This window comes from Microtus oregoni, unplaced genomic scaffold (genome assembly GCF_018167655.1).
Source record: "Microtus oregoni isolate MIOR12 unplaced genomic scaffold, Mior012 000047F_ref0000412, whole genome shotgun sequence".
Classification (NCBI taxonomy): Eukaryota; Metazoa; Chordata; class Mammalia; order Rodentia; family Cricetidae; genus Microtus; species Microtus oregoni.
In genome coordinates this window covers 4,122,986-4,149,307 of record NW_024543221.1, presented here as the reverse complement: position 1 = coordinate 4,149,307, position 26,322 = coordinate 4,122,986, and the positions used below count along the sequence as shown (strand labels likewise).

The following is a 26,322-nucleotide window of genomic DNA, read 5'->3' as shown; positions in this document are numbered from 1 at the left end:
TGAACCATCACGTGGGTGCTGAAGATTAAACCTGAGTCCTCTAGAAAAATAGCCAGTGCTTGGAACTGCTGAGCCATCTTTCTAGCCCTTACTACACAACTTTGACTTTTCCATCTTGAAGAGTTATCAACTCTTTGTGTTTCTCCCCCCAGACCCATCTAGCACAAGGCAGGCATTCTCTGCAACTGTATTTGTGTGCATACCCACATATGTGCATTTAGAGGTCAGTAGTCAGTTGTCTTGTTTTATTGGTCTCTATTTTGTTTTTGGTTTGTCTATTTGTTTGTTTTGTTTTTAGAGACAGAGTTTCGGTGTGTAACAGCCCTATCTGTCCTGGAACTCACTTTGTAGACCAGGCTGGCCTTGAACTCACTGATATCCACCTGCCTCTGCTTTCCAAGTTCTGGAATTAAAGGCATGTGCCACCACCACCCGGCTTCCATTTTGTTTTTGAAACATCACTAAGACTAGAGCTCACCATCTGTTTAGAATGGCTGTCAGCAAGCTCCAGGGATTTTTTTCTTTTGTCTCTCTCTGCTCTGCTGCAATTATAGGTGCATGCTGCCACCCCTGGATGACGGGAATGTGGGTGCTCAGAAACCGAGCTCAGGTCCTCATGTTTGTGAAGTGAGCATATGACACAGTGAGTCATCTCCCCATCACTGACTTATGTGCTTCTTACTATTATTCTGATATATCATAGTTATCAAATAGGCAGTTCTGAAATTTATTTAGCAAACAAATATTTATGATGACTTTACCATGAACAGCTGAGATGATTTGGCAGCTAAAGGCTCTTGCTGCCAAGCATGAAGACCTGAGTTGAATCTCTAGGACCCACATGGTGAAAGAGAAAACTAACTCCTAAGAGTCAATCTCTAACCTCTATATGTGTGCAATGACATGCACACACAGCCCACACCATAACACAAACAAATGTTTTTAAAAGAGCCTATATTGTAGCAGATTCTTTACTAGATACTGAGGATAAAATAGTAATAAACAAAGTATAGAAAAGGTCTTGCCGGGGCTGGAGAGATGGCTCAGAGGTTAAGAGCATTGCCTGCTCTTCCAAAGGTCCTGAGTTCAATTCCCAGCAACCACATGGTGGCTCACAACCATCTGTAATGGGGTCTGGTGCCCTCTCGGGCCTGCAGGCATACACACAGACAGAATATTGTATACATAATAAATTAATAAATATTTTTTAAAAAAAGAAAAGGTCTTGCCCTTATTTTGTAAACATATTTAAATAGCACATTATATTATATTGTAACATGAAATTTTATTTTGGAATATTCTGAATAAAAAAGCCCTTAACATGCTTTCATAAAGCAATATGCTATAAGGTTAAAAGTCCTTTTTTAAGTTTAGATATAATCTAAAAATAATGCAGTCAATTGGATGTGCCAGTTTTATTTGGCACAGGTGTCATTCTTGTTGAATTGCTTTTAGCACCACAAGGTCACTCATGTGTTACATACTGTTTTTCTTCCTTAATATATCTCTCCTCCACTGTTCATGAATTAAAATCAAGCATGATCATTTTAGCAGGATGGCTTATTTTTTTATTCCTATTCACTTTTGCTCATGAAGAAAGTCAATCAACAAGGACACAAAACTGTAACATCATGTACTGCAAATCCCTTTATGTGGCTGATCACTCCATTCTCCACAGTGTAAGTGGACACAGAGGCCAACCAGCTTTATCCCTCACTGTGTTATGGAGATGGAAAATGAGAGAGAGTAATCCATAGCCAAATACAAAGTTAATTAATTAATCCAGTAATTGATGAGAGCCTTTGTCAGAAAAATAGATTTTGGATAATCCCATATAAAATAACCCTTTACTAAGTCACACTCTGAATTTATTTTTACTAAATCATCCACTCTTAATGTTTATATTATGGAAAAGTTGCATAACAAGTTCATATCATAGGGATATGATATACTCTGAGCTAATTCCATGTGAAAAGAAAAATGGAAGTTCTCAAGAAAATGCTAATAAAATCTGGGAAATCACATAGGACAAGCAATGTAATCATCAAACTGGAAAAACATAACAAACACCCAAATAATTCCTACTAAAATAATTAATATTTAATTAGTTATTTTATATTGTTTCCCTGACTGTCCTTCCTGTACCCATATAATTTTGTACATTGCAGGCACATAAAAAGTGTTAATAAAAGTAGTTCCAGCACTTAGGGGAAGGGGCAAGAGAATTCGATCCTGAATTCAAGAACACCATGGGCTACTCTGCAAGACTGTCTCAAAAACAACCTCGCCCTTTTCAAGTTTCTCTACTAAGTTCTAATGTTAACATCCCCGCACTACTTTTGAAGTGCCTACCTTATATGATGACATGTGAGAACATTATAAATACTTCACAAAATACTTCAATTCCAACCTCAAAAACTCCTCATGAAATATTTTGTAACACTGAATAACAAATTTGTGGCAAAGCGGCCACTTCTATAACTAAAAATTCTTAATCTAATGCATACTAACTAATACATAGTAGCTTGGCCCTACATATGTGCATGTGTGCACGTGTATATGCATGAGTGTGTGTGTGTTTGCATTCGTGTGGTTGCTAATGCAAAGAATTCCTCATCTACACATTAAGTGCTTCTCACACAGCAAAGGACATTCAGTTCAGCAAGCCCTGATGCAAACACATTCCCATACCCTTTTCAGATCTAAGCTCTTCGGTGTCCTTTATCAGCTGCTCGATTTCGGATAGTAGTTCCAAGTTCTTCTTCTCTGAATCCTTCAGTTTACTTACATAAGAGGAAAAGGAAAACAGTCATTTATTAATTTTGTAGAGCTGGGCTTATTTGGTTTAAATACGTGTGAGGCTAAAGTAGGAGACCAAAAACTACTGCATGAAAGACAAATACAGCTTGTTACCTGCTATTATACAAATTAATAAAGCAAGCCAGACTCATTTATTTCTGTAAAGAATATGGCTGCCAGGGCTGAGATGCAGCTAAGGAGCAGAAGATTTGCGTGGCACGTGTGAAGCACCGGCTCAACTCCCTGGATACCAACTAGTAAAGGGTTATTTTATATGGGATTATCCCAAATCTATTTTTCTGACAAAGGCTCTCATCAATTACTGGATTAATTAATTAACTTTGTATTTGGCTAACTTCCCTGGATACCAGCACTGAAACACGTAAGAACAGGATGGCTGCTGCACTGTGGTCACAGAGCTGAGCAGAGGAGGGTTTGCTGACCCTGAGCTGAATTATTAAATCTAACAATATTATAGGACCACAGCTAACTTAAGAATTCTGTCAGACCTTGCTCATGTATCACCATGTAACTAGAGCATATACATGAATTTATAACTTTCAATCTGACTCAGCCTCAGCTCTGCTTTATGACAAATGTTAAACTCCAATGTCCTGGGTAAAGGAAGAAATAGATGACACTTACTCATATTATAATGCTGAAAATGATACCCAATAGTTCTTTATACAAGGTTTACCTCATATTATTCAGAAAAAGTCTCTTTTAATACATCATAAGTACATTTACCTAAAATGTACTTAATTTGTATCTCTGTTATATATAACAAAAGGTCATAATTCAACAGGAATGTGTGTCTGTCCTTTGGTAAGAAATTAATGACTTCAGCTTAAGTCTCAAGGCATCATACCACTCAAAACCAAATCTGTACCCCTATGTTTCTTCTCATGCTTGTGGAAGTTTTGATATTCTGAGCCGGATAAATTTTTAAATTTATAGTTTAATTTTTAATGTAAATTTACTGTTGTCCCACTATTGTTACTGCTAACTATTTTTTCAAAGATTTATCTATCTTTATCCACAAGTATTTATATGTGTGCCTGCATGAGTTTATGTATATACCACATGCATTCAAATTACCTAAGGAGGCCAGAATGCTTTGGATCCTATGGAACTAGAGTTACAGGCAGTTGTGTGCCTGATCTGAAAATCAAAACTTTGTCTCCTGCAAAACCATTAAGAACTCTTTTTTTTTAAATTTATTTATTAATTAAGGATTTCTGCCTCGTCCCCGCAACCGCTTCCCATTTCCCTCCCCCTCCCCCGATCAAGTCCCCCTCCCTCATCTGCCCGAAGAGCAATCAGGGTTCCCTGACCTGTGGGAAGCCCAAGGACTGCCCACCTCTATCCAGGTCTCATAAGGTGAGCATCCAAACTGCCTAGGCTCCCACAAAGCCAGTACGTGCAGTAGGATCAGAAACCCACTGTGATTGTTCTTGAATTCTCAGTATTCCTCATTGTCCGCTATGTTCAGCTAGTCCGGATTTATCCCATGCTTTTTCAGACCTAGGCCAGCTGGCCTTGGTGAGTTCCCGATAGAACATCCCCATTGTCTCAGTGTGTGGGTGCACCCCTCGTGGTCCTGAGTTCCTTGCTCGTGCTCCGTCTCCTTCTGCTCCTGATTTGGACCTTGAGATTTCTGTTCGGTGTTCCCATGTGGGTCTCTGTCTCTGTCTCCTTTCATCGCCTGATGTAGGTTAATATTCATAACCACTCCAGCCCTGACACTTATTTTTGAAACATCTTTATATCTAATCAAATTACAATTTTTCAGTTTATTATTTTCTTTTTTTTTTTTTTTTGGATTTTTCGAGACAGGGTTTCTCCGTAGCTTTTGGTTCCTGTCCTGGATCTAGCTCTTGTAGACCAGGTTGGCCTCGAACTCACAGAGATCCGCCTGCCTCCGCCTCCCGAGTGCTGGGATTAAAGGCGTGCGCCACCACCGCCCGGCTTCAGTTTATTATTTTCTATATGTGAAATAGAATTTGCTGCTCTTGTGACAAGAATTGAGACAAGCTATGTTTACTAGCTAACTTCCCTGGACACCAGGAGTTTGCTTATTTTTAAAAAATAAAGGAATCTGGAAAATAATCATAATTAATTCATCATTACAAAATTTAACTTCTTGAAAAAACCAAACACAAACCAAACCAAAATAAAACAAGAAATCTACAAAACTTAACATTGATAAAATGATCATTCGTAAAAGACCTAAGGTAGAGCTGCAATTTTCAGGTGTTTGTATTTTGTTCTGACAGTAAAGCTGAAGTCTATACAGAATATGAGAGGATTTCAGATTTAATAGAATAAAATTTGAGTCAACTAAACTTTACAAATAAGGAGAAGAAAGAATAAAGAATGAAATGTTATTTGAAAATAATAATTCATCTATGGATAAGCCTAAAGAAAACAAGACTGTATGAGACTTTCACTTGAATTACATTTTTTCCTTTTCAAATCTGCACAATGTTTTCTGCACCACTTTTTTGTGCATATTTGAGTAAATGTGTCTTTGTGTGTGTGCATTTTGTGTGTATTTGTATGCATGTGTCTGGGTGCATGTGCACTTTGTATACATTTGTGCATCTGTCTGGGTGTGTGTGGATTTTGTGTACATTTGTGTATATGTGTCTGGTGTGTGTACACTTTATGTGTATGTGTCTGGGTGTGTGTGCACTTTGTGTGTATGTTTCTGGGTGTGTGTGCACTTTGTGTATATGTATCTGGGTGCATGAGCACTTTGTATACATTTGTGTGTATGTGTCTGGAAATATGTGCACTTGTGTGTATGTGTCTGGATGCATGTGCACTTTGTGTGTATGTCTATGCATGTGTCTGGATGTGTATTTTGTGTGCATTTGTGTGTATGTGTCTGGGTGTATTTGCACTTGGTGTATATGTGTCTGGGTGTGTGTACACTTTATGTGTGTCTGAGTGTGTGCATGCACTTTGTGTGTATTTGTGTGTATGTGTCTGGGTATATGTGTACTTTGTGTGTGTGGGTGTGTGTGCACTGTGTGTGTGTGCATTTTGTGTGCATTTGTGTTTTTTGTTTGTTTGTTTATTCCCTTGGTTTCTCGAGACAGGGTTTCTCTGTGTTGCTTTGGTGCCTGTCCTGGAACTAGCTCTGTAGACTAGGCTGGCCTGAAACTCACAGAGATCCTTCTTCTCTACCTTTCAAGTGCTGGGATTAAAGATGTGTGCCACCACATAGCGTATTTGTATGTATGTGTCTGGGTGTGTGCATGAATGTGAAGGGCAGAGGTCAGCAGCAGGTGTCTTCCTCAACAGTTCTTCACCTTAGTCTCAGAGACAAAGTTTCTCACTGACTTTGACTTTGGAGTGCACTGATCTGGCTAGATGGCTACTAAGGTCCGGGAGCCCTCCTGTCCTTGCCTTTCCAGCCCGGGGATTCTGGGATTCCAAGCAGATGCCATGGCTCCCATCTCCCCCGCCCCTCCCCCTTTTTTGGATGTGAGGATCAGAGATCAAATGCTAGGTCTTCATGCTTACAAGATACACACTTTATTGACTGAGTCATTATCCCAAAGCTGTTATCACTTTTGTTGGTGGGGAGCAGAGCTGGGGATCAGCCCCAGGGCCTTGGGCACGCCAGGCAAGCATTATACTACTCAGTTGTATTTTCAACCACATGTGCATCACTTTTTATTTAAAAAACAAAAACAAACAAAACAGCAGATAGGCAGCTAAACACGTAACTGCTTTTCAAATACTTTCCAACAAACTTATAAACTATTGTAATAAGATGAAATTATTGATCCTTACCATTCAGTTATAATGTTTGATGCTTTAACCTTATTCAGTTCTTCCTGGATGGCCTGCTTTGCTCTAATTTCTGCATCCAGAGCTGATTGCAACTCTAGTCTAGCTGACATGTCCAGTTTTGCAAAACGACGCATTTTCCAGGGCATATCCTATAGAATAATATGATTATGCCTTAGTTCCTTCCTATTTTATTCTTAACATTTAAATTTCGTAATACAAGTGAATCTAGAAGCTATTTTATAAGCCATATCACTAAAACTGAGTGGAACTGGCACATAATTTGTGAAATGCATTTTTCATTAAATCTAGAAACAACAATAAATATGTATAAATGAACATAAGTACTGGTTTCTCTTTTCAGCTCCTTCAATAACGAATGGCTAGCTATAAAATAACAGCTAACAGTGACATTTTATATTTTCTTAAACTGGAAAAGACCTCAACTAACTTATTTTTCATGAAAACTTTTACAGCAAGTGAAAGCCTGGGAAAAGTGGTACAATTAGATTACATGCTTTCTGCTTTCAAGAGAGGTAAGCTTCCAGGTGAAATGGCAGTGCTTACTGTTGCTCGTGTCCCCAAGCTGGAATTTCTTAACGCTTCCAATTCTTCAGTCATTTTAGAAGCTAAGGCCTGAAGATAACCTCGGGCATCCTTTTCATCACTCACCCTAGAACACACACAAGATGGACACGAAGTATAAAAACACAGAAAACTTCACTGGGTGAATGTAATTTAAAGTTTCATTAAGAACTAAATACCAAAAACTTAAGATACTTAAAGAACCCTTTTAAAAGGATGGCCACACTACTTCTACCTGTGAAAAGATGTGAACAGGCCGAGTGGTGGTGGCACACACATTTAATACTACCACTTGGGAGGCAGAGGCAGGCGGATCTCTGTGAGTTCAAGACCAGCCTGGTCTACAAGAGCTACTTTCCAGGACAGGCTCCAAAACTACAAAGAAACCCTGTCTTGAAAAAAAACAAAAAACAAAGCCCAAAAGTTGTGAACAGAATTATGACCTATTCAGTTATATATAATGGAAACTGGCAGTATTTAGGAAAGCCCACGTTACTTACATCTGATAAATTAGTAAATCACCCTTGAACCACAAATAACTCCTTAGATCTATAATTGGACAAGTGTGAGGCTTTCTGAAGACTACTAAGATTTCTCATTATCTAGATTCTTACATTTTATCTCAAAAACATGCATACTTTCTTTAAGGCTGATGTATACTGAATTAAAAAAATTTAAAGTAGGATATTCTGCAGAAATCAGGGTTATGCTACACCAAAACACTCCTGTTTTTTAAAAGAATTAAATAGTAATGAAGAATAAAGGATAAATTTTAATGAAGTTCAAGTCCGGTTTCTATTTACCATCTTAAGACTTCACAGCTGACAAACACCACCAGTTTTAGACAGAAAATTTGTTAAATCACACATTAAAAAAGAAAATGTGCAGTGATTGAGGAAGAAACTCAAAGTCAACTTCTAGCCAAAACATGTGCAAATGCACCCAACCCCAATGCCCACTCCTCACTTTTAAAAAAACAAGTTTCCTACTCTTGTGATTTCTAGTTATTTCAAACCGAATCATGGGCCAATAAGTAAGGGGACCATAATGCTTCACTATGACTTTTAAGTCACTTATTTATTTTAAGTCTATTTTTTTATGTTTCCCAACAATACTTTGAATATTAGCATGTTAAGTTGGCTGTTATTTCACTGCAGTGTTTATATGATGCAACTCTTTTTTCTTTTGAAAGACCAAGAATTTGACATCAGCCTTGAGGACACGGTGAAAACTGTTTCTAAAAAAAAAAAAAAATGAATAAATGAGTTCCTGAATGAATAAATGAATGAAGATACCTTCCTTCATCAGGGTCACTTCCCATTCTCCTAGCCACTGGAAAACAGAGTGGTGGTCTAAGACCACAGGTTTTGGAAAAACTAGTTTATAAAGCAATTTTTCAGCCCTATCTTTTGTTATTTATAGCTCTGTGACCAATTTGGCTAAGGATTAAGATGGTTCTCTTTAGAAATGCAAATCCAATGATGTGGACATAAACATTAATGCACTAACAGTTGCATTTTGTGCAACACAGCAAATTTCTACAATCTGGGCATGTCTGTGAGCATTAGTTACCAGAAGAGCTCTACAGTTAGGTCAGCATATATCTGGTTTATCAGAGTAAAGTTACTTAAAATACATTTTATTCACTCTTTTTTTTTCTCAGTTTTACTTTATTTTTTTTCCATTTTTTTAATTGAGAAAAGGAGAAAAAAAAACAAGTTTCCACCTCCTCCCAGCCTCCCATTTCCCTCCCCCTCCTCCCACCCTTTTCCCCCTCCTCCCACCCTTCTCCCCCTACCCCCACTCCTCTCCCCCTCCCTCTCCAGTCCAGAACCCTGACTGCTCTTTGGACTATTCACTCTTGATTTAAGAAGGGTATTAGAAATCTGATAAGGGAAAATAGAAAGCTGATTAAACTAAAAAGTAATAATAGGAAACTAAAATCCTCAATAAATAATTAACTGGCTTGTAGATACATAAAGGAACTAGCTATTCTGACATAAAAGTTAAAATGGGTAAAGATTTAAATGAATACAATGAAGAATATAATGTCTTCATTGGATCCTGCTCTCTACACAGTATACAATAAGCAAATTTTAATAAACACGGTAACAAACATTAGTAAATTAGGATGATAAAATTCACAGGCCAAATAATCCAAATTAGCCCTGAGAACAGAGGAAATAGTTTGTGAGGTTAAGCTGCAATCACTAAAGGTCTTAAAATGTCATACCTGGACAGATATATTACACCTACTTATTGTTCAGCTTCTACATTTTTCTTAGGTTATCAGTTGCTTAAAATAGTCATAAATATGCAGTTTTATCTTAGAAAACACATGAAAAGCAAGCGAACATGTTTCTTGAGTCCTTTAAAGGTTCACCTTTCCCACTCTGACCCTGCTTTCCATGGCAAACTAAGACGATGAAGGGTTAGGAACTTCTCAGGGCCCACAGCCCACGCCACCCACAGCAGCACGTTTGGAAGAGCACTCACCACTGGATTATTTCTGTTATTTGGGCTTCCCAGTGGGCAACGGATTCTTTCTTGTCTGCTAGATCTTTGACCTCTTCTTCTAAGTGCTGGTTGCGCAAACTTAAGCTCTCATACAACGTGGTCAGCTGGAAGGCAGTGTGAAGGCATGAGTGGCTTTTAGGAACAGGACTTCACAATACCTAGACACCTGTTGTTCCATCTAATAATGCATAATCTTCCACTAAAAATGTTCATAACTTTATTATTCCATACCACACTGAAGACAGAATTTGGTAATAATAAGCACCTTGAATTTTCCTGCTTTCTTTGTTTTTCCTCACACCCTACATGAAATTGGCTCTAATTGTGAATATTCTTCATCTACCTGAAAAAAAAAAATCAACCAATTCTTCAGGTAACATCCTCTCTTCCTTCTTCCCTCCTCCCTCCCTCTCACCTCTTTTCTGCAATTGCATGTTAACTTTAGAAGATCTTGTAAAGAATCACAAGAACAGAAAAAAATTGTTTTGAGTCACCATGTGGTCCTAGGGGTCAAACCCAGATCCTCTGAAAAGCAGCCCACACAGTGGCCCAGGAGATATGATGCCCTTTTCTGGCCTCTATCAGGGTGGTGTACAGATGATGTATAGACATACAGGCAGGCAAAACATCCATAAACATAAAATAGAGTTAAAGATTTAAAAAATAAAATGAAACTGTGTACCAGTTCAAAAGAACATAGAAAATGAAATAAAATAGATAATGTACTTAATAGGAAGAAACAAAAATGGGTACTGTAAGTGAATTCTCATGAGCCCAACACCCAACTTCAATGACTACCAGACCTCAACAGCAATCTTTTGTTATGTGTTCTCCAGAAAAAAATTTTAATCATATAACTTTCTTTGTAAAATACATTATTTTAAAATGATGCTCTTTCATTTTAAATATAAACATTTGTACCTAAATTTAATAAATTTAATAAATTTGTGATCAGGGAATGACTCAGTCAATAAATTTTTGGGCCGGGTGGTGGCAGTGCACACTTGCCTTTAATACCAGCACTTGGGAGGCAGAGGTAGGCCAGCCTGGTTTACAAGAGCTAGTTTCGGGACAGCCTCCAAAAGCCACAGAGAAACCCTGTCTTGAAAAACCAGCAAATAAATAAATTAATAAATTAATTAATTAATTAATTTTTGGTGTGCGGGCATAAGGACTGAGTTCTGGGCCTCAGCACCATGTAAAAGGTTTAAGTGTGGCAGGGTGTAGCTGGTATCTGCAACCCCAGCGCAGAGGTAGCATAAGAGGACCCTTGCTGCTCACTAGCCATCTGGCCAAAGCGGTGACTCCCTCCAGGTTCAGGGAGAGACCTTAGCTAAAAATTAAAGAGGGACATCTAGCCTCCACTCACCTACCTATGCATGTACAAGCACACAAACATACACACATATACCACACAAACACTTCAAAACAAACTTCCCACTGTTGAAATTTCTATTTATTTCAACATGCTAAAAGACAAAAACAAAAGAACAAAAATAGCCAGGTTTGTTAAGCTAAATCATGATCCACCGAGAATGTGTGATATGCTTGAAGCATTTTATTTACTGGTTTCTTTATGAAATTAAAATGTAACATTTTATTATGGCAGTTACTTTTTCAACCTTTGGAATGTGGCTTTTCTTTTCTCCTGAGAGCTCAGCTGTCAGTCTTTAACTCCCTGAGCACCATGCCTTCTCTGGCTGCTTTTAGGATTCTATGTTGGCTCCTATGTTGGTTCCTTTTAGGTTATATGTAGGATTCCATGGGCAGGTTTATGACTGAGAACCTTTATAGTTTTTGGCATTTAAAAATGTGTGGCTGGCTAGACATACACACAGGTTTTGGATAATTCAGACCATTACCTCTTCAAACACAGTTTCTGTAACAGTCTCACTCCAGCTGAGAACCCTGCACCTCTGTTTATGCTGACGGCCTTGCTTCCCTCTCACTCTTTGATTCTGTTTGTGTAGTTGCATCCTCCTCCTGGTTTGTCAGTGATTTGTCTAGGTTTGCTACTATGCGTGGCAATTTTTTCATATATGTCATAAAGTGTGTATGAAAAATTTCTCAAGTTAAAAACAATCTCATGATATTACTATCCACCCATTTCCTGACAAATAGTCCCCACCTGCCATTAGTTGTTGTGTTTCTCTCTTCCTTGTATACTTCAGGGACCCTAGTCAGCCTTTTTAATATGTACTGCTGATGGGGGACAATTTTTCTGAGAAAATCTATTTACAGAACTGTTCCTGTGATGAGAAATAGTCACATGGTTCTTAATTTTAAAGGTCATCTTGACTGGGACAGAATAGCCCAGATATTGGTTGAAATCTTATGAGTATGTCTGTATGGATATTCATGGATGAGACCAATATTTAAGTCAGCAGTGAGTAATGAAGACTGTCTTCCCCAACTTAAGCGAGCACACTCTAGGTAGAAGGGAACTCTGACCAGCTATTTCCAAGGAAAAACTGCAGTAATTCTTTGGTCTTGAGCCTGCTGACAAATGGACTAGAAAAGAACAGAGGCTCCCTCATTATTGACCATGCTACCTGTAGCTGTCAGGACTTGTCAGAGTCTGTAACTTTAGTTAATTCATTGTGATTAATAAGTCTCTACCTATAAAGCCACATATCATATGTACACATACATATGCATCACACACACAAATGGTCTGGGCATGGTGGTGCATGACTGTAACCTCAGCACTTGCAGGGGGTAAAGGTAGGAGAATCAATCATTCAAGGCTAAATTCATCTATAAAATAAGTTCAAGGCTATTCTGGGCTACATGAGATACTATTTAAAAAAAAAACCATGGTGATGGGGAGGGACTTAGGAGGGCAAAAAGATGGAAAAACTGAGTCTGACACAAATGATATAACAAAACCTTGGCGTGCACTGACACCTTATGAGGAAGACCATTAAATAACACACAAATACAAAATGACAACCAGGATTTAAATCACAGTGCAAGACACCCAGCATGTACTCAACCAAGTGAGATTTAATCACTCACCTTATCAAGTTCACTTGTTAACTTTTTATTTTCTTCTGTTAATAATACTTTTTCCCGTTCATACTGTTGTTTGAACTCATTTTCAAATTCTTCCCTTTCACTTTGACTAACAAAATTTAAAACAGAAAAGAAATTGGATTAAAAGTCAAAAACACCAATGACAGCCTATGCTAGAGAGGATGTGGAGTAAGGGGTACACTCATCCATTGTTGGTGGGAATGCAAACTTGTTCAACCACTTTGGAAATCAGTGTGGCGGTTTCTCAGGAAACTGGGAGTCAACCTACCTCAGGACCCAGCAATTCCACTCTTGGGAATATACCCAAAAGATGCCCAATCATACTACAAAAGCATTTGTTCAACTATGTTCGTAGCAGCACTATTTGTAATAGCCAGAACCTGGAAACAACCTAGGTGCCCCCCAATAGAAGAATGGATAAAGAAGGTGTGGCACATATACACTTTAGAGTTTTACTCAGCGGTAAAAAACAATGACATCTTGAATTTTGCATGCAAATGGACGGAAATAGAAAACACTTTATTGAGTGAGATAACCCAGACCCAAAAAGATGAATATGGTATGTACTCACTCATAAGTGGATTCTAGCAATAAATAAAGGACATTGAGCCTATAATTCATAATCCTAGAGAAGCTAAATAAGAAGGTGAACCCAAAGAAAAACATATAGTTATCCTCCTGGATATTGGAAGTAGACAAGATTGCCAGGCAAAAGTTGGGAGCATGGGGGTGGGAGTAAAGTGGGGGTAAGGGGAGATGGGGAAGAGAGAAAAGAGGAGGGGAGGATTGGGGAAAGCTTGGGGGAATGGGATGGTTGGGATGGAGGATAGGTGGATATGAGAGCAGGGAAGTAGATATCTTAATTAAGGGAGCCATTTTAGGGTTGGCAAGAGACTTGACTCTAGAGGGGTTCCCAGGTGCCCAAGGAGATGTCCCCAGCTTGTTCCTTGGGCAGCAGAGGAGAGGGTGCCTGAACTGGCCTTATCCTATAGCCACACTGATGAATATCTTGCATATCACCATAAAACTTTGATCCGGCGATGGATGGAGACAGAGACAGAGACCCACACTGGAGCACTGGACTGAGCTCCCAAGGTCCAAATGAGGACCAGAAGGAGGGAGAACATGAGCAAGGAAGTCAGGACCACAAGGCGTGTGTCCACCCACTGAGACGGTGGGACTGATCTAATGAGGGCTCACCAAAGCCAGCTGGACTGGGATTGATGGAGTATGTGATCAAACTGGACTCTCTGAATGTGGCTGACAAGGAGGGCTGACTGGGAAGCCAAGGACAATGGCACTGGGTTTTGATTCTACTGCATGGACTGGCTTTGTGGGAGCCTAGTCTGTTTGGATCCTCACCTTCCTAGACCTGGATGGAGGGGGAGGACCTTGGACTTCCCACAGGGCAGGGAACCCTGACTGCTCTTAGGAGTGGAGAAGGAGCGGGAGGAGGAGTGGGGGGAGTGGGAGGGAAATAGGTGGAGGGGAGGAGGTGGAAAATTTTAATAAATAAATAAAGAAAAAAGAGTCAACCAAAAAAAAAAATTGTAACATTTACACAGCAACTACTTAAGAATCAGACTGAGCTGGGCGGTGGTGGCACATGCCTTTAATCCCAGCACTAGAGAGGCAGAAGCAGGAGGATCTCTGTGAGTTCAAGTCCAGCCTGGTCTCTAAGAGCTAGTTTCCAGGACAGGCTCCAAAGCTAGAGAGGAACCCTATCTTGAAAAACAAAAAAAGAAAAAAAAATTCCAAGATCTACAGTGTGTTGGGCATGATAGTGCATGCCTTTAGTCCCAGAATCCAGGAGGAATCATTGAGTTTGAGACCAGCCAGATGTGCACAGTGGATTCCAGGCCAGCCAGGACTACACAGTGAGTCTATGTCTTTATTTTTTATGATGTAAGAGTGGTGGGCTGGCTTATTCAGTCATTTAACAAATATTTTTAGATTATCTGTTATTTGCCAACAAATAAATTCTTATGAGTTTTGTAAACCCTGCTTACAGAGTTTACATTCAAGTGCAGGAGAAGAAAAATTAGTAAGTGAATTAATTTTAGATAAGTCTATAAAGAAAGTAAGATATGGTAATGTCACAATTACTACTTGGGACAAAGTGACTAAGAGAGATGCGTAATCAGGGAAGGCTGATGAAGAAGCCACCAACATGAGTATAATAGTGACTGCCATCCGACCCAGGGTTACTAAGTTTAAAGACAAAGTAATGAGACCAAGCTAGGTACTTTTCTTTATACAGCTACATCTGTTTTTATAAAATAGAGGCATGGGATCCTCACTTAAGATTGAGCCAGTTATTTCCTAGCTTATTAACATTATTAAGAATGTTATCTTGTTCATTTTATTAATATTTAGAAATGAATATATATCTGAACTTTAATACTTAATAATTGGTTTGAAATAATTTCAATTAACATAAAAGTTATAACTATAGTACAAAGAACCTCTGTGTCTCTGCCTAGATGTCCCAATGGCTAGCATTTTCCATCAGTTGCTCAATCACTCTGTGTGTACCATATTCTCCTGAACAGCTAAGGGCCGGGGCAGAAGTTATTCTTCTGACATGTATAATCCAGACTGTATTTCCTCAAGTCAAGTACATGCTTAACTTCTGTAAATACCTGTCCCAACTAACACTATTCCCAAATCTACATCCCAACTCAAACTTCCCGCCACCCCAACCCTGTCTCTGTTTCTTATCTAGTCCCCAAGCCAGCTGAAAAACATGCTGAGCTTTGTCTCCTTCATTTTCCTTTGGTGTAAAGTGGTTTCTTTGTCTTCCCTAGATCTCAAAACAGTTTTGAGGAGTGAAGGACTCTCTCTTTGTAGGGGTGACCCTCAATTGGAGCCTGTCTGATGACCGAACATCACTACACTATTCTCAGCACAGCCCATCAGGAAGCACACCAATGTCTCCCAAGCATTTCACATCCAGCACTCTGAACTCAACTCAACACAAAAATCAGACCCACCTTCCTAGCTTTCTCTCTCCATTCATTTTGCTAGTTCTTCCTCATCTCCTAGTTTCTAAAGACTGGAATGGCCCAGAGCTCAGTTCTAGGCCTTACTCTAAGCATAGTCACTAAATGATCGCATTCAGACCCACAGCATTAAATACCACAGGAGAGTGACACCCACAATTACATTTCCACCCGTGAAACCAGCCTACTCCACACATATACCAAGCGGCTGATGTTCATTTACAGTGAGCTCTTAACAGTCTCGTGGCCTGTGGCCTGCTCAGCACTTTCTGAACAGAAGGCTCTCCTCTGAGCACAATGTTCTCACACCATCGCACACACTTCACACTGTGTTTACTCTTCACTGGGAAGTTACCTCAGTACAGTCTCCTCCAGCCATCTTCTCTTCTCTTCTGTGTACAGAATTTAATCTTCATATTAACGGCCGTTCCTTATTTGTTTCTGTTCTAGCACAGATCATTATGTAATGTGTTCTACACTACACTTATTGTCTTTATTGTCTTTCACCTACTGAGAGCAAGTTCCATGAGGACAAAGACTTTTGTTTGATCTGTTCACTGCCATATCATAGTGCACACAATAGCACTTCACATTTGTCAAGAATGCACCAGACTACAAAAATGTGAGCTTCCAATATAAATAACACAGGATGCGTGCCAATAAAATCTATTCAGTTGCCTAAAACCTAAAACCTGAGTGCTACTGATAATTCCTCCTGCTCTCTCTTTTCTCATAGCCACTGCCTTCTGTCCTGCAGATTCTGTCTTTTGAGCAGAATTTCTTGAATCTATCATACTCACTTCCAACTTCAGTATTATCTATGGACTTCTCATTTTACAGCTGGATTCCTCTGGATCCTTCCAATCATTCCCCACAAGGTAGCAAGTGACCATTCCAAAATAAGTACTATCATGTAATTTTCCTTACATTAATTCACAAATCTGCCTGTGTTTTGTTTTTTTTCCCCACAGTCTCATGTCTCACCACTCCGTTTTTCTATGTGTGCACCCATCACAGTAAGGAGCACTTGTTTTATGAATGTGTGACGTTTTATTTCCTTTGGATCTCAGCCATTAGGGCACCTCTGCCTGGATGCTCCCCATTCCCTTCTTCCTAAGTCTTTAGGTCCAGCTAAGAGGTATTTCTTCCTGGAAAGCCTAAGGCCCTAAGGCCCCTCTCCCATGCTGCCTCCATCCAACTCCCTCCTTTGCCCTTTTCCATGCTGGAGCCTGGATATGCCATTGCCTGAGTTTCCCAGGACTTAGCATACAGCATGTACTTAGCAGATATTTGCTGGATGACAAAAATAATTTGATTCTTACCTTTCTCTCCTGTTTTTTTCCAATTTGTCTTTTAAAACCATAATTTCTTTGTTGAGAGCAAGCTGCTGGCCTTCGGAGTCATGCAGTTCCTTCTTCAGATTTTTAATCTCACTTGCATGTATTCCTTCTCTTTTAGATATTTCTTCTTCATAAAAGATACTTTTCTTTTCCAAGTCAGTTTTCAGTTTAGTTATCTCTTGCTGATGTTCTATGCTGCATATTCCTGGTGAGTAACTAATTTGTTTTTGCTACACACATATATATATAAAAACAAAAGGTTAAAAAAATAAAATAAGAAGCAACTCCTTTCTAACAGGAACTATAATATGCATATCATATATATACTCTCACACAAAAATGTACATGTAAGGCTCTTCTTTCTCTGCCATATATTACAAATACTTTCCTCGGTTTATATTATTTTATGGTCTTTGCTATTTTTGAGTCTGCACACTAAGGCCAGAGATTAACTTGAACTTTTTGTTGGCATTTTATAACTTTTTTGTTTTCAATCTGTTCTAGTTTGCTCCCTATTGTTATGATAAAGACCATAACCAAAAGCAACTTGTGGCTAATTTCATCACATAGGTTAAAGTCCATCATGGTGGGTGGAGGGGGAGCTAGGGCAGGAGTTCAGGATAGGAACCTAGGGGTAGGAACTAAATCAGAATCACAAAGGAGTGCTGCTTACTGGCTTGCTTTCCAAGGTTCCCGCAGCCTGTTTTCTTACACCACCCAGGACCCCCTCAAGTGATCTAAACCCTCTCACATAAACCATTAATCAAGAAAATGCCCTACAGACGTGCCTACAGGCAATCTGAGGGAAGCTTTCTCTCAGTTGAGATTCTTTCTTCCCAGATGACTCTAGCTTGTGTCAAGCTGATGAAAACTAACCAGCAAAGCATTTAAATTTTTATCCAGGCTTATTGTTGTTATATATTTAAGAAAAAAATCTAACCATATGTCTAATAAGCAAGAGTCGAAGTTTGCATTAAATTCATGTCTTTAAAAGATTAAGATGAGGGAAGGCATGATTGAGTTACAACATATAAGAAAAGAAAGAAGGCTTTTTGTAATGTTCAGAAAGAAATTACAAAAGGTCTAAACATCTTCATGTCTACAATAGGAAAAAACCAGGTCTGTTAACTTCTAAGGAAAACATTAAGGAGGAGGAGAAAAGTGTTTTTCTGAGATAGAGTCTCACACTTAGGCAATGATGGAATTCACTCCGTAGGCCCGCTTCTGAAGCCTAATACTTGTGTTATAGGCATGAACTACTGTCTCACTTAGGGTTTCTAATACAGTGATAAACACCATGACTAAAAGAAACCTGGGGATAAAGGGTTTATTTCAGCTTAGAACTCAGGTCACAGACCATCACTGGGCAAAGTTGAGGCAGGAACTGAAGTAGAGCCATGGAAGAGCACTGATTTACAGACTTGCACCTCATCGTTTGCTTAGCCTGCTTTCTTATCCAACAAAGACCACCTGCTGAGGAGTGGTATGGCACACAATGAGCTGGGACCTCAGACACCTAGACAGAGTTGCCTAGAGTTCAATCTTATGGAGGCATTTTCTCAATTAAGATTCCTGCTTCCCAGGTATGTCTAAATTTGTATCAAGACAGCCATCATGCTTAGCTGGAGGAGGAAACATGGTCAAAATGCATTGGTCTAGAACTTAGAATGAGATTTCTTGCATGAATACTGCTGGAGTAACCAACTACTTCCTGACTGAATTTAAGGCCTGATTCATGGAATGGAGTTCATATCTAGTACTGTAAACATGGCCAAAAACAGGCTCCCAGTTACAGCCTCCTAGTTTTGTTAAATGGATATCAAACTGTCTTCTAAATACTTATTTTTATACCCATGAGCTATCAGCCCCCAATGCATTGATTTTTTTATTCAGTGGACAGTGGTTAATACAGAGGCTCACAACTAGTCAGTAGTGCACAGAGAATAACTGATGACGAAGTGCTCAGCCCTAAATGTGACATCGCTATCATATCGCCTTCCCTCAAGGACTAGAGAATGCCAAGAAAGAGAGGGAGAAAAGTGTCTAAGAGAAAGACGTTGGGAAGGACTACTTCTAAACAGTGTCTTGGACACGACAGGGCATTGTGTTCATGAACTCACAGCTGCTGTGGCTGCCTGCACAAGACCAAGTTAGGAAAATTCCCATGTAGATCAGGGAATAAGGCCCCCCACCTAGTTGAGAAACTATTGGTTACTGGGGTAAGGAGAGTCAGTTTATTTCAGAGATTGTTTCTGGTAAATTGTCCTTGTATGGTGGATGGTCTTACACCTAACTACATACATGCAGGCTGCATTAGTTGGACTCAGCAGGGTAATGAAAAAAAAAAGACATGAAGTTGGCATGGGAATTCAGTGAGTGTTATCATTTTGCTGACCTTCCCTGTCACCTGAGTACCCTGTCCCTTTAAGAGACAAGCTCCTTCTATCCCCAATCCCTCCACCCAAGGCAAGCTGATCTCATACCTTCTCTCCACCCCTCCTCCCCTCTTCTGAAGAAATAACTACTGCCTCTCCCATCCTCTTTTCCCTCCCCCCTCCTTCCTTCCCTCCCTCTCTCCTTCTCTCTCTCCACTCCATAATCCCCCTACACATTAAATAAACTCTATACCCAAGCTCTGTCTGCATGCTGCTGTCTGTCTCCCACCCACTGTGGTCTCCCACCTACCAGAGGATTTGCCAGGTATCTTTCTGTGAGAGATTTTGGGAAGAGTTTGAGGGAGACAGTTGTAATAGATATGACTAAAATACAAGGTATAAATATATGAAATTCAAAAATAAAAATATATTTTAATATGATTTTTGTTTTGTTTTGAACTTTTTAAAGATTTACTTATTTATTTTGCATACAATGTTCTCTCTGCATGTATGCCTGAATGCCAGAAGAGTTTTCTGGAAGAGCAGGGAGTGTGCTTAGCCACTGAACCTCTCCAGCCCCAATTTACGCATATGTGCATATGTTTACCTTTCCTGCTCTTAGCCATGTGAAACAGCACTTGAATGCACTTCTGAAGCACCCACTGTCTGGTGACTCATACTATATTTTCACAATTCTTTAAAAAAAAAATTTAACTTCTCCCTATGTCCCCTCCACCTTTTATACTTTTCCTCTAAGTCTGTTCAGAAAGGGGCAGACTCCCCATGGGTGTCAACAAAGCATGGCATGTCAAATTGCAGTAAAACTAAGCACCTCCCCTTGTATCAAGGCTGGGCAAAGGGAGCCCGTATGTGGAAGAGAACATTCCCACAATTCTAGGCACATGTGGAAAAGAGAGTAGAAACAGAGGAGCTAATGCTTACTTGCAAACACCATACACAATCATCACAGAAAATGTAAGTTCTGACCAACCCCACTGCATAACTGATACACTGATTTAGCATACGTACCAAATTTAAATATTTTCCAGAAGATAGAGGGGTTGTGAAATGCTGTCTTTTAGACAGGACACAACCAAAGCAACTTGCAATTTATAATCTTACAGTGCAGCTGCATCTGTCTGCAATGTACCTGGCACAATACTGGGACTGTCATGTCAACCACAGACTGTGGAGGGGTTCACAGGGCTCTATGTCCCATGCTGAACTAACGCTTACTCATAGGTTCTGGGCAAGGGGCAGCTATTGTCTTCAGCTGTGCACGCACTGAGGAACCCACGAGCTTCAAACTTATAGCTCCATCATGGTTATACAGATGGTGAAAATCAATGGGTCACCGCAAACAAAGTAACACAAAAAAACAAACAAAAAACCTATATGAGTACGGAAAAGGAACCTGCTTGGGGCCTGGGGAGTGGGAAGGAGATAAAGGAGGGCAGACAGTGGTTAAAACTAAACAGAATATACTATTTATATGCAAACTGCCGAAGAACAAATTTAATAAAAGCCATTGAAAGTTTTTCCTTATGCTGAACCACCCCTACATTCCTGAGCTGTATCTTATTTGGTCATGATATCTACATTTTATAATATACTTTTGGGTATTATAAAATTCAGTATTCTAATATGCTAGATTTTGTTGAGGATTTGTGCATATATATTGATAAGAAATGTTGGCTTGTAATATCCTTGTGAAGTCTTCCTCTGGCTTTGGTATTCAGGGCCATGCTGGCCTCAAGAATGAGTTATATTTCTATCACTTCTGTTTTTTTTTTTAAGACTTTAAGGAGGTGTTATTTGGATATGAAGTGTTACAAAAGTTTATTTGTTGAAGGCTGGGACCCCACTGGTGTCACTATTGAAGTGTGAGATCTGAGGGCTCTATTCTCATCAATGGATCAATCTACTGATAAGTTCATGATTTAACAGTCTTCGTCCACTATATGCTCCTGGGCATGATGTTCTGTTTTGTCATTAGAGCCAAGTAACATAGGGCCAAAACCTCCGAGATGCTGTGGGACAACGGTTTTTTATCCTGTCACTTGTATTATTCTAATAAAACACTAATTGGCCAGTAGCCAGGCAGGAAGTAGAGGCGGGGTGACTACAACAGGAGAATTCTGGAAGAGGAAAGCTCAGTCTGCAGTCGTCACCCAGATGTAGAGGATGCAGATGTGAATGCCTTGCTGATGAAAGGTATCAAGCCACATGGCTAACACAGACAAGAATTATGGGCTAAGATGTAAAAATTAATTAATAAGAAGCCTGAGCCAACCAGTTTATGATTAATGTAGACCTATGGGTATTTCTTTGGTGATGTGGGAGTGTCATATATCAATCTGTTGATTTCATTGGTTAAGTAATAAACAAACTGCTTGGGCTCATAGCTTAGAACATAGGTGGGTAGAGTAAACAGAATAGAATGCTGGGAGGAAGAGGAAGTGAGGTAAGACGCCTCAGACAGAGACGGACAGCTCTGCTCTCTGGAGAAGAGACGCCATGCTCCGCTCCCGGGCAGACACACGAGATGAAGCTACAACCCAGGATGGACGTAGGCTAGAATCTTCCTGGTAAGACTGGTGCTCACTAAGACCTGTGCTCACAGATTATTAGAGATGGGTTGATCGGGATATCAGAATTAGCCAGTAAGGGCTAGAGCTAAAGGGCCAAGCAGTGATTAAAAGAATACGGTGTCCGTGTAATTATTTCAGGGTATGAGCTAGCCGTGAGGGCGGCCAGGTGCCGGGGACGCAGCCCGCCGCTCCTTATTACTACAAATGGCGCCCAGACGTGTGGCTAACTGAATCCACAGAAAGCCTGAAAAAGCTTGGGAAAGAGTAAAGCATGTTTTCTTGATAGCAGCGATTTCTCAGGTCTGCTCTGCTTGCTAGAGGCAAGCAAGCGCTCTCATCCAAGAGAGGCTTCCTGACTCAGCTTTAGCTGCAAAACCCTGCAGCTCATTAAGAGGTCCTGCCACAAAACACTTAAATGGTGTTGACAAAAAGCTGAATGCATGCTTTTCAGTTTTCAGCCCTAGCAGGAAAAAAGCTGCACCCTTTAAAAATGCAGGCTTTCTGGGCTGTCCTGCCAGGGCAAACTCTGACTCTTTTATGCAGGCGGTTCATGCGGTTTGCAAGGACAGGCTGCTGAAGCTCGCTTGCTGGCAGGGACCTTGAAATGCCATAGACTTGTGGCAGTAAACATGGCTACAGCCAGTACCTGAGCCATGAGGCTGGAAAGCTAAGGAATGGACTGGATCTAGCTGGCAAAGCCACGGCTTTAATCCTACTGATATTGCTTGGTAAATTAAAGACTCATGTGGTCAGAAAAAGAGAGATATACAGTAAATAGAGATTCAAAGATAAAGAAAATTTCTAAATGGTTTACAGTGTGTTAAAAATATATGCAGACTAAAAGTTGAAGTTCTTAAAGTAAAAAACAAAAAAAAAGAGGAAGAGAGTTGTTGTGTGTAGTAGTACACACCTTTAATCCCAACACTTGGAAGGCAGAGGGAGATTGACCTCTGTGACTTCAAGGTGTTGTAGCACACGCCTTTAATCCCAGTGCCTAGAAGGCTGAGACAAACAGATCCCTGTGAGTTCAAGGTGTAGTAGTGTACACCTTTAATCCCAATGCCTGGAAGGCAGAGACAGGCAGATCTCTGAGAGTTCAAGGACAGCCTGGTCTACAGAGTTATTCTAGGTCAAAGATACAGAGAACCTGTCTCAAAAAGCAAAAAGTTAAAAGTAAAAATAAACGAAATAGAGGTTAAAACAAAGCTGTACAAAGATGGAAAATAGACAGAGAATTTTGATACTGTATCTATTATGCTCTCTTTGAATTGTTTGAATGCTAAGGAGCAACAGATGCCAAAAGATATTTGTTTATAAATGCTGCTGAACTAATCCAACATAGATATTTTGAAAATGCCTTGACTTTGAAATTTGGATCTAAGGACATGATGCTTTGGAAAGGAGTTTCTTATTTTGTTTTCACAGAGGATGAGACCCTGTTCATTTCTTCTATTCCGATTTGGTATGATGGATCACGCCCTCCTGAAGGGTTGCTGTGAACATCTTCAGAAAATTGCTTTGCTCAACTGCCAACCGAGATAAAACTAGCACACAGGTTATACCATGAAAGACCTAATTAATGACGCCCCCATTCAGCAGGAAGCAGTTTGGAGAGAAAAAACTGCGCCCATGTTCCCAAATATGGTTTATAAACGTTCTTTTACATTTAAAGGGGGATATGATATAGATATGAATAATTTGTAATAGTATAGATTTTGCTTTATTGATAGAGATTTAAGGTCAATTTTGTTATATGTATATGCATATTTCTGCTATTGTTAAGATATTGTGATTGTGTAGTTCATTAAAAAATGTAATGTATAATTAAGAAATAGGTTAATGGATAATCATCAGTAATGGTAAAGCTTGTTGTCATGTTAGTTAGATTTTCTAGATATACAGAGATACATTTCAGTATTCTGAAAAGTATAGACATTCTTTATATCTTTCAAAGACTGCAGAATATGGTATTTAATTTTTTAATAACTTAGGGTTTTTCATGACAATGAGACATGTCTGCTCCTGGCAGCACCAATCTACTTCAAGAAGAAGATGGGCATCGAAGAGGATCCTTATGGAGTTTGATAGCCATTTGGGCAATAAACTGCTCTTTCCTGGACTATTGCATAAACTGGACACAGAGAACCCACAGAGAGAGAACTACTGAACTTGCCTAAAGGTGAGATGATCTTTTGGGGTTCCAGATTCATGAAAGAGTCTGCAAGACATTCTTCAGGACAAGCAGATATTGACTGCCTTTGAAATTTCCTGCTTTGTGGAAATGTCTGCTGGAAACTATGGGCCTGTAGGCCAAAGATGGATGCCCCAACGGTACAGAGGAACTTTGGGTGACTGTACAGGCAGCGAGATGTCTCTGTCATTTCTAGAGTTTTAAAAGTTGCTTTTTTCTTGTTTGCTTAGGTAATATTGTATCTTTCTGGAGTCTTTGATGGAGTTAAGAATAGTTAATTATAGTTTTCCTTAGTTATGATAAAGATTATTGTAATTTTTACTTGATAACTGTTTTGTTATATGTAATTTTGCTATGTTAAAGTTAAAGCTTTTTTTTGTTTAAACAGAAAAAGGGGAAGTGATGTGGGAGTGTCATATATCAATCTGTTGATTTCATTGGTTAATTAATAAACAAACTGCTTGGGCTCATAGCTTAGAACATAGGTGGGTGGAGTAAACAGAATAGAATGCTGGGAGGAAGAGGGAGTGAGGTAAGATGCTTCAGACAGAGACGGACAGCTCTGCTTTCTGGAGAAGGGACGCCATGCTCCGCTCCCGGCAGACACACGATGAAGCTCCAACCCAGGATGGACGTAGGCTAGAATCTTCCTGGTAAGACTGGTGCTCACTAAGACTGGTGCTTACAGATTATTAGAGATGGGTTGATCGGGATATCAGAATTAGCCAGTAAGGGCTAGAGCTAAAGGGCCAAGCAGTGATTAAAAGAATACAGTGTCCATGTAATTATCTCGGGGCATAAGCTAGCCAGGCGGCCGGGGTGCTGGGAACGCAGCCCCACCGCTCCTATTACTACACTTTAGGACTGAATGACTGTGGGACTTGGTGGGACAGAAACCTCTGTCAACACTGAGACCATAAGCCAAAATAACTTTTTCCTTCTTTAAGTTGATTTGTTTAGGTAACTGTTCTTTAAATGTCTAGTAGTTCACAAGTGGAAAATCTGGTGTTGAACTCTATCAGAAGATTCTTTAAAAATTCATTTTTTCTATTTGCTATAGATATAACTTTCTATTTTACTTTGAGTCTTTTTTGGTTATTTTGTCCATTTCATCTAGGTCATCTATTCTAGTGGCATACAGTTCTTTTACTCTCTGTGGTCATAAGCAAAACACCTACCTTTGTTTCTGATTTTAAATCCCTACATCCTCTTTTCCTCCTTGCTCCCTTTTCTGTTCTGTCTAGCTGAAGGTTTGCCAATTGTGTTAATCTCAAACAAAGTTTTAGGTTCACTGACTATTATTTTTTATTCGCTATTGTATTATTTTTGATCTAATGGTCACAGTAATGAGAGAGCTAAGCAAAATAAATATCTAAGACTTCTAGGTTGCACTTTCTAGTTCTTCTGAATTAAGTAAAAGAAAGAAACACCCGTTTCTCTGATATTCAGCCATCACAGTTATGGCCATTTCTATCATGTGACTGACTGACTGAAAAGCACATGTATTAAACAATTATTTTTAAATGACCACAGGTCAATAATATATTTGTCTGTATTTTTAACAAGCTAGATTACAGTTTTGGAGAGGAAAGAGACCTGTGAGTCCGTCATTAAACCATGCTGCAGTTACTACAAGGATTCAAATGCAGCACAAAAGGAGCAGAATTACTGAGCACTGTGAGGTGTGATCTTGGACATGTACTTATATACCCTAGAAGAGAAGCCATAGATGAGAGGATTAAAACAGGAGGGGAAATGTTCCATCAAGTGTTACATATCTAGTAACTGGTCAGGCTAGAACTTAAAACTGGATCATGTGGCTAGAGTTGGCCTCTCTTGGGTCATTTATAAAACAGGTAGTGGTGTGATGGTTAATTCCAACAGTCAACTTCATGTGAAAATTAACAAAGAAACAAACCTTGGGCATGTCTATGAGAGAGCTTCCAGACTGGGTTAACCTAGATGGAAAGACAAACTCTGGAATCCTGGACTGAACAAAAAGGGGAGCGTGAGAGGAGTGGCAGCTTTCATCTCTCTCAACGTCCATACTACAAATGTGATGTGACCTCAAATCCTGTTCTCCAT

General features: G+C 39.5%; 1 protein-coding gene across 16 annotated transcripts in view; it reads right to left on the bottom strand.

Moving 5' to 3' along the window:
• Cdc42bpa (CDC42 binding protein kinase alpha) overlaps positions 1-26,322 on the bottom strand; it is a 229,419-nt gene that overhangs the window by 50,493 nt on the left and 152,604 nt on the right. For all 16 annotated transcript variants that reach the window (XM_041635351.1, XM_041635358.1, XM_041635352.1 and 13 more), the window contains 6 exons: positions 17,063-17,310; positions 12,721-12,826; positions 9,682-9,806; positions 7,168-7,273; positions 6,604-6,752; positions 2,692-2,783 (listed from right to left, as the gene is read on the bottom strand). In XM_041635351.1, coding sequence (XP_041491285.1) covers positions 2,692-2,783; positions 6,604-6,752; positions 7,168-7,273; positions 9,682-9,806; positions 12,721-12,826; positions 17,063-17,310 — 826 coding nt within the window. The remainder of the gene's footprint in view (positions 1-2,691; positions 2,784-6,603; positions 6,753-7,167; positions 7,274-9,681; positions 9,807-12,720; positions 12,827-17,062; positions 17,311-26,322) is intronic.